We start from the raw sequence: 14,533 nt of genomic DNA on the forward strand, positions 1-14,533 counted from the left end.
TTTTTCTAATTAGGGTTTACTTCCTCACTACCTAAACATTTATTATGAAATACCAATTTAATGATAGAGTACAATAATTTCAAATTCACTACTTCTTGAAATAATATTAGAAATTTTACTGATTTATTATTTCAACAGAGAAACTTACAGTAAACTTTCTTTTTAAACCAGCAGGCTGACATCCAAGGGACCGGCCAGAGGATATTAATCTCCTTGGATTTAACTCTGATGCTTCCTTAATGACATCCTGTTTAACAGCTATGTTTCCAGCAACTTTAACCTCCTCAACTGTGATTAAGTATCGATCACTTTCTAGGTCATCTCCAGGCTTCACCTAAATTTTAAAAGAATAAATTTTAAAAAATAAATTTAAAATCACATACATCTAATTATTTGTTCATGTGTTCTAGTAGGTCATTAGCACTAGCAAGACACAAAAGATAACAAACAGTTATTAAACTTATGAATCAATAGTTAAATCTTCATTTATTATTCTAGACTAGTTAACTATCAATAAGCATAAAAAAGGATGATAATATAGCGAAATTAGAGCTATCAGGTAGCCTGGGTGGCTCAGTCAGTTGAGTGTCTGCCTTTGACTCAGGTCATGATCCCAGGGTCCTAGAATGGAGCCCAACATCAGGCTCCCTTCCTTAGTGAGGAATCTGCATCTCCCTGTGCCTCTCCCCACTGCTCATGGTCTCTCTCTCTCCTGCTCACTCTTTCTCTCTCTCTCAAATAAATAAAATCTTAAAAAAAAAAAAAGATTATCAGCCTAGTTGGTGATACACAAAATCTGTGTATTATCACAGATAATATGCTTAGTCTTTTCTAATGAAATAATTTAAAATGAAATAATAACAACAGTAGTTAGACCCAATTAACCATCTACTAAGATAGTGCTTTTTATAGACTCTTTTGGTAAATACGGAAATACCACAACCACTATTAATGCCACAAAAATTTTTTTTAAAAATTTAACACCGTGGCCAAAATCAACACAATGATAAGAATATCCACTTTAACACTTTTAGAATGACCTTATTAAACTGCAGTTTACATAAATTATTTCTAATTTTTAGACCAACACAGTAAAGTCTATCTTATGGTCTATGTTTTACAGTACAGAATTTAGACACAAGAGAAGCTAGTTAGCTAGGAAGCATCTAAAAGTGGGATATGAACCCAGAATGACCAAACTTTAATATCCTTATTCTTTACACTAAAATATGCCTTTAGTTCCTTTTCTTTCTCCAAAAGGAAAAACAGAATATTTGAGAAAATATTATATATAGGAATAATTTCTGAAAATATTACCCATTATAATTCTCAGCCTATCGAGACCATGTAATACAATTAGGTTACAGAGTCAGTTTCTGGGGTCCAGATCCCAGCCCTACCACTGCAACTCTATGAATATGGGCAAGTAACTGAACCTTTCAGTATCGTACTCCTAATCTAAAAAAAAAAAAAAAAAAATCACGAGTTGCCTAAAGATTAAATGAAACAGTATCTAAAAGTTTTTACCACAGAGATGGCTAATAATAAATGTTAAAGAAGTGCTAGCTATAATTAATACCATTAATACCATGACTATACTCTTTAACAATATTCATAAAGGAAGTAAAGATTTTTTTTTAAGTTAAATACAGAGATTTAAGTAACTTAAAAATAAGATAGAAACATTAAAATACCTCAAGGCACTTAAGAAATATACTCTCCAAACATTCTCCTTTGTCATCATATAAAATTGCCTATCAAAACAAAATAAATGTTAAAAAATATATATTTCTGCTTTTCTTAAACATCTTCAATAGCAAATCAAACATGGTTATATAAGTAAATCTTAAAATGAAAGAATTACCCTCTTTGTTTTGCGTTAGAAAGTACATCTATTTCAAATATTTCCTAAGCAACTCTTCAGTCAGTGGAAGACAGCAAAGGTATATGCATCAGAAATTCATGAACTTAATCTCTACCAGGAGGATCCTGGAATGGAACTAGGAAGAAAACAGAATTGGAATGCCTGAGAGGGCAAAACAGGAAACAAGATGAGTAAAAGGGGTGCCTGAGTGGCTCAGCTGGTTAAGCATCTACCTTTGGCTCAGGTCATAATCCCAGGGCCCTGGGATGGAGCCCAGAGCTGGGCTCTCTGCTCAGCAGGGAGTCTGCTTCTCCCTCTGTGTGTGCACACGCACTCTCTCTCTCTCTCTCAAATTAATAAATAAAATCTTAAAAAAAAAAAAAAGATGTGGCATGGAGGATAAAGGGAGATGATCAGTGCTTGAAATAAGTCATCGGCATTGGGATAAGAGACTTGTATAAAGCATAAGGAATAAAATTTGTTGAATGGAAGCTATAAGGGAGAAAAAGGAAGTTAAGGTAATTATAATTTTCTGGTTTTCTCCCTGTGTACTTAGCCATTTTTTATAGCAGTTTCTCCACTAGTCCCTTAAATATTGCTGTTTCCATCACTTCGAAGAATAGTTTGGCAGTTGCTTAAAAAGATAAAGAGAGAGATGCCATGTGATCCAGCAAGTCCACTCCACTCTACATATGCAGAGAAATGAAAACCTACGTCTTCACAAAAACTTGCACACAAATGTTCATAGCAGCATTAGTCATAACAGCCAAAAAGAGGAAACAACTCAAATGTTTATCAATTGAAGAATGGATAAAATGTGATATATCCACACAATAGACTATTACTGAGCAATAAAAGGAATAAAGTATTGAAGCATGCTTCAACACGGATGAACCTTGAAAACATGCTAAATGAAAGAAGTCATCCAATGAAAGACCACATATTGTACAATTCCATTCATGTGAGAAGTCCAGAATAGGCAAATCTATTGAGACAGTAAGTGGTCTAGTAGTTGCTTAGGGCTGGGAGGTGGATACCAAGTCATAACCATTACCAGGTATAGGATTTCTTTTGGGGGTTACAAATGTTCTAAAATTATGTTGTAGTAATGGTTGCAAAATTCTGTGAATATACAAAGAAAAAATGAACTGAATACTTTAAAGGGGTGAACCGAAAACCATGGGAATTATATCTCAATATAGCTATTTAAAAGATTAGTGTTTACAAAGGCTCTATCTTTTCCCCTCTATTCTTTATATTCTATATTCTCCATTTTTGTCTTTTGAGTAGGCTCCACACTAAGTGTGGAGCCCAAAGCAGGACTTAAACTCACAAACCTGAGAGTGAGACCTGAGGTAGGATCAAGAGTTGGATGCTTGATGGACTGAGCCACCCAGGCACCCCTCTATACTCCATTCTTGAGTGATATCATCTACACAAACCAGACCATATCATACTTCTGCTCAAATCCTCCCAATGTCTCCACAGCTCCCAAAGAATAAGAACAAAAGCTCTTACAATGACCAATAAGGCCTACATAATCCCCCTGATCTCCATTTTCATCCTTGCTCACTCTACTCCTTGTTGTCTGCCTAACCCACTAGACAAACATATTCATTTAGTTTACTGGTTTGTAACCTCCATGATATTTCTACGAAGTCAAAATATTGGGGTTCACATGTTGTTTCCTCTGTATCCCCTAGAACAGTGTGTAACTCCTAACAAGTGTTCAAAAAACATCTGTTAAAGAAATAAATGTGTGAATCCACTCCAGAAGCTTCAAATATCATCTAAATGCCACACACTCCCAAACAGTATTAGTAGCCCAGAACTTTCCTGAGTTCCAGGTCTCTGGAGCCAATTACTTAGATGTTCCAATTACACTGCAAATTCATTGAGTTAAAAATGGAACTCAAAATCTTAATGTTGGGGTGCCTGGGTACCTCATTTGGCTAGGAATCCAACTCCTCATTTTGGCTCAGGTCATGATCTCAAGGTCATGGGATCATGTCCTGAGTTGGACTCTGCACTCACGGCAAGGTCTGCCTCAGATTTTCTCTCTCCTGTCCCTTGCCTCATTTGCACAAGTGCATACACTCTCTCTATATATACATGTATATATAATAAACAAATAAATCTTTTAAAAAATCTTAGAAGGATTTAATTGGGAGGTTTTTGTTAGGGAAACTAAAATGCTAAAGAAAGAAACTTTGAGGCAGCTGTCTGGCTCAGTCAATACAACATGCAACTCTTGATCCTGGAGTTGTGAGTTCAAGCCCCAAGTTGGATGTAGAGATTATTTTAAAGGAGGGGACAGGAGCATCTGGGTGGCTCAGTCTTTAAACATCTGCTTTCGGCTCAGGTCATGATCCTAGGGTCCTGAGATTGAGCTCCCCATCAGGTTCCCTGCTTGGTGGGAAGCCTGCTTTTCCCTCTCCCACTCCCCCGCCTTGTGCTTTCTCTCTCGCTGTGTCTCTCTGTCAAATAAATAAAATCTTAAAAATAAATAAATAATAAGGAGGGGGCATGGTAGCACCTGGCTGGTTTGGTAGGAGCATTTGACTCTTGATCTCAGGGTTGTCAGTTCAAGCCCCATATTGTGAATGAAGATTATTTAAAAATAAAATCTTTGAAAAAAAAAATCAAATAGGGCGCCTGGGTGGCTCAGTGGGTTAAAGCCACTGCCTTCTGCTCAGGTCATGATCCCAGGGTCCTGGGATCGAGTCCCACATTGAGCTCTCTGCTCAGCGGGGAGCCTGCTTCCCCTTCTCTCTCTGCCTGCCTCTCTGCCTATTTGTGATCTCTGTCTGTCAAATAAATAAATAAAATCTTTTTTAAAAAATCAAATAAATTTATAAATTTAAAATATTTAAAATTTTATGTTTGTTGATAGATGGATTATTAAAAGTATCTAGCTTGGGGAAACCGGATGGCTCGGTCAGTTGAACACCTGACTTTTGCTTTTGGGTCGGTTCATGATCTCAGGGTCGTGATAGGGGCCCTGCATCAAGCTCTGCACTGGGTGTGCAGCCTGCTTGGGAGTCTCACTCCCTCTCCCTCTCCCTCTGATCCACTCATGCTCACACGCGCTCTCTCTCTCGCTCTCTCAAAAAAATAAATAAATAATAATAATAATAATAAAATAATTTTTAAAGAGTATCGAGTGGGGCACCTGGGTGGTTCAGTTGGCTATGTGTCTGCCTTCAGCTCAGGTCCTGATCCCAGGGTCTTGGGATTGAGTGCCACATTGGGCTCCCTGCTGAGCTGGGAGCCCACTTCTCCCTCTCCCTCTGCCCACCCCCAACTCATGCTCTCTCTCTTCCTCTGCAAGCTCACTCTCAAATAAATATTTTTTAAAAAGAGTATTAGCTTGTTCAACTTAAGTTGACTGAACACTAAGCCCACTGAAAGTTAAATGGAAGTTAATCGTATTTGTAAACTGAACTTGAAGTCTTAAAGCAAAACTAGTTTTTCTTTTTCTGTTTTAATGTTAATTCACAAATAAGTAGCCTTTCTACATTGAAAAGCTCCTTCTATTGATAACTTCACACTGAAAGATACATGGAGTAAGAAAAGAATATGGAATAAGTCCATCAGAGAAAGACAATTATCATATGATTTCACTCATGTGGAATTTAAGAAACAAAACACAGGATCACAGGGGAAGGGAGGCAAAAATAAAATAAGATGAAATCAGAGAGAGAGAGTCAAACTATAAGACACATTTTTTTTGAAGATTTTATTTATTTAGGGGCTCCTGGGTGGCTCAGTGGGTGAAGCCTCTGCCTTGGGCTCAGGTCATGATCTCAGGATCCTGGGATCCAGCTCAGCAGGGAGTCTGCTTCCCCCCCCACCCCGCCTGCCTCTCTGCCTACTTGTGATCTCTCTCTCTGTGTCAAATAAATAAATAAAATCTTTAAAAAAAAAAAAAGATTTTATTTATTTATTTGACAGAGAGAATGAGAGCACAAGCAGGGGGAGCAGCAGAGGGAGAGGGAGAAGCAGACTTTATGCTGAGCGGAGAACCCGACATGGGGATTGATCCCAGGGTTCTGGGATCATGACCTGAGCTGAAGGCAGATGTTTAACCAACTAAGCCACCCAGGTGCCCCAAAAGACTCCTGACTATAGGAAACAAAAACTGAGGGCTGCTGGAGGGGAGGCAGGTGGGGGGATGGGGTAACTGGGTGATGGGCATTAAGGATGGCATGTGATGTAATGAGCACTGGGTGTTATATGTAACTGATGAATCACTGAACTCTATCTCTGAAACTAATAATACACTATGTTAATTAATTGAATTTAAATAAAATTTAATTTAAAAAAAATCTTATTTACTTATTTGTCCGAGATAGAGTGCAAGCATGAGCAGGGGTAAGGGCAGAGGCAAAGGGAGAAGCAGGCTTCCTGATGGGCAAGGAGCCCAACACCAGGCTTGATACCAGGACACTGGGATCATGACCTAAGCTGAAGGCAAACACTTAAGCTACTGAGCCACCCAGGAATCCCTAAATAAAATAAAATTTAAAAATATATATATATGGAGATCTATAACTGCTGAGGAGTAGGGCTAATAAAGTTGTTCTTTCAATTCTGTAGTATTAAGAGAAACTATATTAGACTGGTTAGGATAGGGGCTCTGGAACCAAAAAGGCTAGGGTCACATATGACTCCTCCACTCTCTAGCTGTGAGATCTGTGGACAAGCTACTTTATCTTTCTGTGTCTCAGTTTCAACCTCAGTAAAATATATACAAAAATAGTACTCTAAAAGTGGAGTTATGTAGACTAAGTTGACACATTTATAGCATGCCTGGCAGATGACAATTTAAGCTTTTTTTTTTTAAAGATTTTTTTTTTTTTAATTTATTTGACAGACAGATCACAAGTAGGCAGAGAGGCAGGCAGAGAGAGACAGGAGGAGGAGGCAGGCTCCCTGCTGAGCAGAGAGCCCGATGCGGGACTCGATCCCAGGACCCTGAGATCATGACCTGAGCCAAAGGCAGAGGCTTTAACCACTGAGCCACCCAGGCGCCCCCAATTTAAGCTTTATAAAAAAATTGATCTGGGGGAGAGTGGCACTGGGGGGGGGGGTCCTAAATAGATGAAGGAAGTCAAAAGATACAAAACTCTAGTTATAAAACAATGTATAGCATGATGACCATAATTAATAATACTGTATTGCATATTTTCTTAAAGACTTTACTTATTTATTTGACAGAGAGAGAGCATGCACAAGTAGGGGGAGCAGCAGGCAGAGGAAGATGGAGAAGTGGGCTCCCTACTGAGCAGGGAGCCCGACGCAGGACTCGATCCCAGGACCCTGGGATCATGACCCAAGCCAAAGGCAGCTGTTCAACTGACTGAGCAATCCAAGCGCCCCACTGCGTTGCATATTTAAAAGCTGCTAAGAGTAAATCTTAAGGGGCGCCTCGGTGGCTCAGTGGGTTAAGGCCTCTGCCTTTGGCCCAGGTCATGATCCCAGGGTCCTGGGATCGAGCCCCGCATCGGGCTGTCTGCTCCGCAGAGAGCCTGCTTCATCTTCTCTCTCTCTCTCTGCCTGCCTCTCTGCCTACTTGTGATCTCTGTCTGTCAAATAAATAAATAAAATCTTTAAAAAAAAAAAAAAAGAGTAAATCTTAAAAGTCCTTATTACAAAAAATAAAAGAAAAAAATATTATTAACTATGTATGGTGACAGATGGTGACTACACCTACTGGGATCATTTTGCAATGTATACAAATATCAAGTCATTATGTTGTATACTTGAAACTAATATTATATTAAATGTCAATTATACCTCAATAAAAATAATAAGCAAATGGAGCAGATTGCTCTCCCTAAGTGGGTGGGCCTTATCCAATCAGTCTAAGGACTGAGTAAGAGAAAACTCCTCCTGCCTGACTGTCCCTAAGCTGGGACATAAGTATTCTCCTGCCTTTTGATTCAATCAGAAACAGTGCCTCTTCCTGAGTCTCAAACCTCCCATCATTTATACTGAAACTACACAATTGGCTTTGTTGGGTCTCCATCTTACCAACCACAGATCTTGGCACTTGTTAGCCTCCACAATCACATGACCCAATTCCCTAGAATTTCTTTTTTCCCCTCTCTCTTCACAAACACACACACACACACACACACACATAGAAAGAGAGATTTGGGGATCTGAGTGGCTCAGTGAGTTAAGCATTTGTGTTTGGCTCAGATCATGATCCGAGGTCCTGGGATAGACCAGGCTCCTGCTCAGTTGGGGGTCTGCTTCTCCCTCTCTGTCTACTCCCCAACCTCGTGCTGTCTCTCACTCTCTCTCAAAAAAAAAAAATAAATAAAATCTTTAAAAAGAAAAGATTAAAAAAGAAAGATTTACATTTCTTTATATATTTCTGTGTAAGTACATATATGGCTGAGTTCTAAAGAAAACTTCAAGGTTGGAGAAGAGAATGAGCCCACAGAAAATACTGAGATATCAGTAAGCAACCTCAGAAAAATGTGGTGTCACAGAAGTCAAACAAAGAATTGTTATGAAGAATGGAGCAGCCAAGCGTGTTGCATAAGGTCATAAGAACTAGTAAGAGAAAATTACAATTCGGCAGATGGACATACTTGAGATGAGAAAAAAAGCACATAAAGAAGGATCGCCATATCTAGTAAAGTGAAAGATCACCCAGGTAAATAATTCTCCAAGACTGATAGGATCATATCATAACCAAAGTAAGATTCAAAGAAAATGTGAAAATAGAAGAACTCTACAAAATTTTTGGAAATTGACAGCTTTCCTAAAACGGTGTGTCAAACTCTATATGTACCATCTCACTCTGAGCATTACAGTGTTTGAAATATATTTTAAAAGGTTTTTTGTACCATTAAACTCTTATTTCCTACAAAGATAAAAATGTTTCAAAATGCCTAAAAAGTTTTACAGAAAATCCATTTCAAATTTTAAAAATCAAAACAAAGTACATACTATTTACTGAACTTTTAAAATGTACAAATTAATCACCGTAATGTGGCAATTATTTGACAACTTCTGTTTTCATATTATATCAGCTTATGGACATAGCCAACATTTTACCATCTACAGAGTCTTCTTAATATTCAATCAAAAGGCAAGAATCTAGCTTTTGAGTCAACTGCTTTGTACTTACTTTGTTTCCTAAGTGAGTGATCTTCAGAATTCCATCTTGCCATACTTTTGACTTCTTCATCTTTTGATGAGTATACAGTACCTTATTTCCAAAAGGACAAAAGAAATGGTTTCTACTTACATGTATTAAATGTTGCATATTCTTATACCCTTCCTACATATAAAAAATATTTAGACATCCTTTATTGAAGTAAAAGATACCATAACGATAAAAACAAAACATTAAGGATCCTGCCCCACTCAGTTGGTAAAGCATGTGACTCTGATCTCAGGGTTTTGAGTTCAAGCTCCATAGTGGGCATAGAGTTTATGGTTATTTTAAATTCAAAAAAAAAAAATCAATTTTAAAAAAAGAAACTCGGTAGTAAAAGGCAAGGCACGGGAGAAAGAAGTAAAATCTAAGGAGAAAACTGAAAAGTTAACTGAACAACAGAAATCATTTTGAGCTTTTCAGTCGTCAGTGGCAAGGAAAAAATTTGTTGGGTTACACAGAAGTCATGATCTGTGCTCAAAATGTAGTCCAGTGATTCTTAGAGGTTCCCAAGACTTTTTCAGGGTTCTTGAAATCAAAACTGCTTCCATGATGTTATTTGCCTTTTCACTCTTATTTCTTCAGACATGCATAGTGGTCTCCCAGGGTTATGTATGTGTAATGTTGCGAAATTCAATTTCAGACTAAGTGCAGAGGCAGATCTGAGAATCTAGTGGTCTATTAAATCAAATGCTAAGGGGACTTGCAAAAAAAATGTATAGCAATGCTACTCTTTTCAATGTGTTTTTTTCTGTTGTTGTTTTGGAAAATATACCTATTTCCATTTTTAAAAAGTAATTTATGTTAAATGTAATGGGTTTTTTTAATGAATTAATAAATATTTTTAAAATTTCTGTTACAACTTCCCATATGAAAGATAGCAAGAGGTATAAGCCCCATAATCAGAAATTCTCTGGGCGCCTCAATAATTTTTTTTTTAAAGATTTTATTTATTTATTTGACAGAGATCACAAGTAGGCAGAGAGAGGAGGAAGCAGGCACCTGCCTGAGCAGAGTCCAATGTGCGGCTCAATCCCAGGACCCTGGGATCATGACCTGAGCCGAAGGCAGAGGCTTTAACCCACTGAGCCACCCAGGCGCCCCTCCTCAATAATTGTTAAGAGGTATAATAGCATCCTAAGACCAAACAGTTTAAGAATCACTGATCTAGGGTGCCTGGGTGGCTTAGTGGGTTAAAGCATCTGCCTTCGGCTCGGGTCATGATTCCATCGGGCTCTCTGCTTGGCAGGGAGCCTGCTTCTTCCTCTCTCTCTGCCTGCCTTTCTGCCTACTTGTGATCTCTGTCTGTCACATAAATAAATAAAAATCTCTAAAAAAAAAAAGAATCACTGATCTAGATAGAAGAGGCATGGCACTTCTTCAGAAGAAATTATTTCCTGATCACAACAAAGAGCTTACAAGGATTTTTATATAACTACCGTGAGTAGTAGACAAGAGATAAAATTGCCAGAAAAATAGAGGGCTATATTTGAGACATACATATTTATACCAAAAAAAATTATTCACTGTTTTTCTGATATTCAAATTTACCTAAGTGTCCTGCTTTTAGGTTTGGGGGTTTTTTGTTTTTTGTTAAATCTGTCAACCCCAGCAAGACATTTGTGAAATGTGGAAGGAAGAAAGAAAAAAGGAAATAGTGGGGAGCCTGCCTGGGGGGCTCAGTCAGTGGAGTATGCAACTCTTTATCTCAGGGTTGTGAGTTCAAGCCCCACAGTGGGTATAGAGATTACTTGAAAATAAAATCTTAAAAAAATTTAAAAATAGGAGACTTAAAAAAAAAAGAAAAAAGGAAATAGTGAAAACTGTAAGACTCACAACAAATTCCTGGTTTTCCATTATTTCTTCTGAAATTATACACCAGTCAGGTCCAAAAAATAATGGTGCTTATTCAATTATTTATAAACCTAAAATGAAAATAGACAAAGAATATTCAACCCTGATGAAAAGAGTATCAAATATGACTGTTTCTCACAAACTCTTGACACAGAAATCTAAGAGTTCTAAGGCTATGTGATTACCAAATCATCTGATACTAATTACAAAATAAAAGAGTGATCCCACCTGGTGGAAAAAGAATTTTCCAAGTAAAAAGAAAGCCAAGTAAAATGTATAAAATAATTCATAGTATGCTAAGTTTTTTTCCAAGTGCCATAACATGGATCAGAAAATGATCCCTCTTCCCCCAACATTTGAGTTTCTTATACAGAGCTTCAACTTTCCATTTTCTGAATTGCTATGGCCACCACAAGATGGCCCCCTTATGTTCTTAATGTTCCCTTTTATATCTTAAAGTCAAGAAAATCACAGTATCCAGGATCTAATACACAAATTTCTTCTGTAAGGAATAATCTTTTCACTATCACTACAATAAGGACTGTATTTATCCTATGCTACTGGATAAAACTGTTACTGTGGGCAAATTTGGAAATCTAAAATTACTGATGGCAAATTGAAGAAGTAAATAGAGATGCCAAAGAAAAATCTTTTTTTCTAAAGGAGTGGTTCCAAAGGTATGATCCCTGGACCAACAGCATCAGCATCACCTGGTAAGTAGTTAGAAATTCAAGCTTGTGGGTCCTACCCTTGACCTTTTAAATCAGAAGGTCTGAGGTTGGACCCAGTGCTTTGTTTTAACATGCCCTGCAGGTGATAGGGATACATGCTCAAGTCTGAGAACACAGGGCTAAAGACCTAGGATGATTAAATAAAACTATTATTTGCAATTCTGGATTCAATTCCCTCTTCATACATATAAGATAAACCACATACATATTATTTATAAATTACATGTATTTATTTAGTACTTGCTTTAGTATTTGCCAGACATTATTGGGTTGAGGTATTAAAATGAACAAATACTATTTCTAACCAAGGAATTTCCAGGACAGCAGGTTGATAAACAGTAATTGCAATAAAACATGTCAGAAATAAGCACAGCAGGGGCACCCAACTGGGTCTATGGCATCAAATAAGGTTTCCGGAGAACATAAATATTTAAGCTATAAGCTGAAATAACCATAACTGAAAGAAGATGCCAGGAATGTATTTCCAAACAAGAATCAATATATACAAGCGCCTGTAAAAGACAGAGCAAGGCATGACCAAGGAACTCAGTACAATTAAGGGGTCTATTTAAGACAGTGAACAGTGAGGGGTGCCTGGGTGGCTCAGTGGGTTAAGCCACTGCCTTCGGCTCAGGTCATGATCCCAGAGTTCTGGGATCGAGTCCCACATCAGGCTCAGCAGGGAGCCTGCTTCCCTCTCTCTTTCTCGCTCTCTCTCTCTCTCTGCCTGCCTCTCTGTCTACTTGTGATCTCTGTCAAATAAATAAATAAATCTTAAAAAAAAAAAAAGACAGTGAACAGTGAGAGAGAAGACTGAAAAAAATGAGTATTAATTTTAGAGTCAGAGGATCTTCTATGCTATGCTGAGCTGTATGAACTTTATTCTATAAAAGTGCGAAGGGTACAGTTTTAAGAATAAGATTACATAACCTGACTTGTGTTTTACAAAGATTGCACTGGTTGCTGAGATAGGAGAGATAAAAGATTAGGCAAATGAGATATGAATACTTGACCCATAACATAGTTCACAGGACAGGACACAGGCCTAAAGAGAGAGGCACTGCCTTCCAGAGATAAAACTCCCATATCCCTCTACTCAAGCCCAAAGGAATTACTAAATGCCTAATGAATGCCAAGAAAATAACAAAGGTCCAGAGAAATACATCATTCACTACTGCTTTTAGAGCAACTTGCTCCCAACACTGAATGTGTTGGACATTTTACATCTATATGAGATTACATAGTGTAAGCACAGTGCTTGGCATGGGGCAGTTATTGATAGGAGATCTCTTTAATAAGAGTTATCATTTATTCAGTGTAACTTTATGTTGGACACTTAACATGCTTTAAATGCTCACAATTTTATGGTATAGATACTATTTTTTACATTTATTTTACAAGAAAGGAAACTAAGGTACATAATAGTAAGTAATTTGCTCAAGAACACAAAATAAGTAAATGGCAGATTCAGAATTCAAACTAAGTAGCCTAGAGGCCCCTGGCTGGCTCAGTCTGCAGAGCATGCAACTCTTGATTTCCACGCCATGAGTTCAAGCTCCATGAAGGGCATAGAGTTTTCTTTTTTTAAAAAAAAAAGAAGATGAATGAGAACTTTTTAAAACTAAGTAGTCTAAATTCTGGTGCTCCTACTCACAAATATGACATGACTATTTATTGAGTACCTAGTATGTCAGGGAAAAATTGGACTATATTATATACATATTTGTCAATCTCAGAATCCTGAAGAGTAAATATTATCACCACAAAATACAGATGAGTAATCCAGTGTTTACTAATTTAAGTTTACTTATAATCTATTTAGGAACTGCAAGATAAATTCCCCATTGTTTTCCTAAACTAGAGATAATACTTCAGAACTTAACAATTTAAAAGGAACTGTGAAGATCCATACCCTCATAAGTGGTAAATTAGATTATAACAAAACAAAGACTGGCTTTTAAAAAAAGGCTAACTTCATTTTTAAATATTTAGAAGAGGCCTAATTTCCTACATTCGAAGTAGAGTCAACAGCCCCCTTTTTTTTTTACATTAAATAGGAAAAACGGCATTAGCTAACAAATGACATATTTAAGTAAAGTGCAAATATTTAAAAAATTTCTGAAAGTCTTCATCTAGCCACATCAAGTGTTGCTGACCCACCTCCAACATGTGAAAGTTTAATGTACAAAGTTTTTAAGGCAGTATGGAGACCTCAGATGATCTGGTAATTATATAACCACAAATATGCACACATACCCCCCCAACATATATATTCCCATACGTCCTTACGTTGCTTTATACATTCATATATAAAATTCGGTGTTCTCAATAATATATGAGCCATTCTTCCTTTTAACTACGAGATGTTTTTGCTCTTTTTGTTTGGGAACAAGCAGGAGGACCTTTAGAATCTCTAAACGGTTCATAGATTTAAAAGTTCCAGATTCTCCAACCCAAGATCCCGTTAAGAAGCCATTCATCCAAAATAAGACAAGCCCACATTTCATTTGCCGAAATAATTACGATGATAATATGTAACCAAATGGCACAGAGACTTAACCCTCTGTCAGTCCTAAATACAAAAACGAAAACCCTCTCTGGTCTTTACACTTACGCTGGAACTACAACGCAGAGGCTGGGAAAAGCGGTAAAGACGAGAGCACAATTTAACAGAGATTCCGAGCAGGCTGTGACTGTCACTATCCAAACCTGGTTCCATAAGCACCAGCAACGGTCCGCTTCCGCCGGAATAGATTCTTTCAACCGTTTGCCCTAAATTGCGACGCCGCCTCTAGCTCAAATCCCTTTCCCTAACCACCTTCACCCGAGGGAAACAACTAACTTCACCTGTCCATAAAATCCACTTTCGAATTTCCCCGGCGAAAGTCTCTGACGTCATTAAACCGG

The 14,533-nt window shown here is 37.6% G+C and overlaps 1 protein-coding gene across 1 annotated transcript in view; it reads right to left on the reverse strand.

The window, feature by feature from the left end:
* ZGRF1 (zinc finger GRF-type containing 1) overlaps positions 1-14,467 on the reverse strand; it is an 88,410-nt gene extending 73,943 nt beyond the window's left edge. Inside the window, exons 1-5 of the mRNA XM_047718245.1 lie at positions 14,241-14,467; positions 10,878-10,966; positions 9,012-9,092; positions 1,695-1,754; positions 149-334 (exon numbers count right to left, since the gene is read on the reverse strand). Coding sequence (XP_047574201.1) covers positions 149-334; positions 1,695-1,754; positions 9,012-9,092; positions 10,878-10,898 — 348 coding nt within the window. The 5' untranslated portion in view covers positions 10,899-10,966; positions 14,241-14,467. The remainder of the gene's footprint in view (positions 1-148; positions 335-1,694; positions 1,755-9,011; positions 9,093-10,877; positions 10,967-14,240) is intronic.
* Between the last annotated feature and the right edge of the window lie 66 nt (positions 14,468-14,533).

This window comes from Lutra lutra, chromosome 2 (assembly GCF_902655055.1).
Source record: "Lutra lutra chromosome 2, mLutLut1.2, whole genome shotgun sequence".
NCBI lineage: Eukaryota > Metazoa > Chordata > Mammalia > Carnivora > Mustelidae > Lutra > Lutra lutra.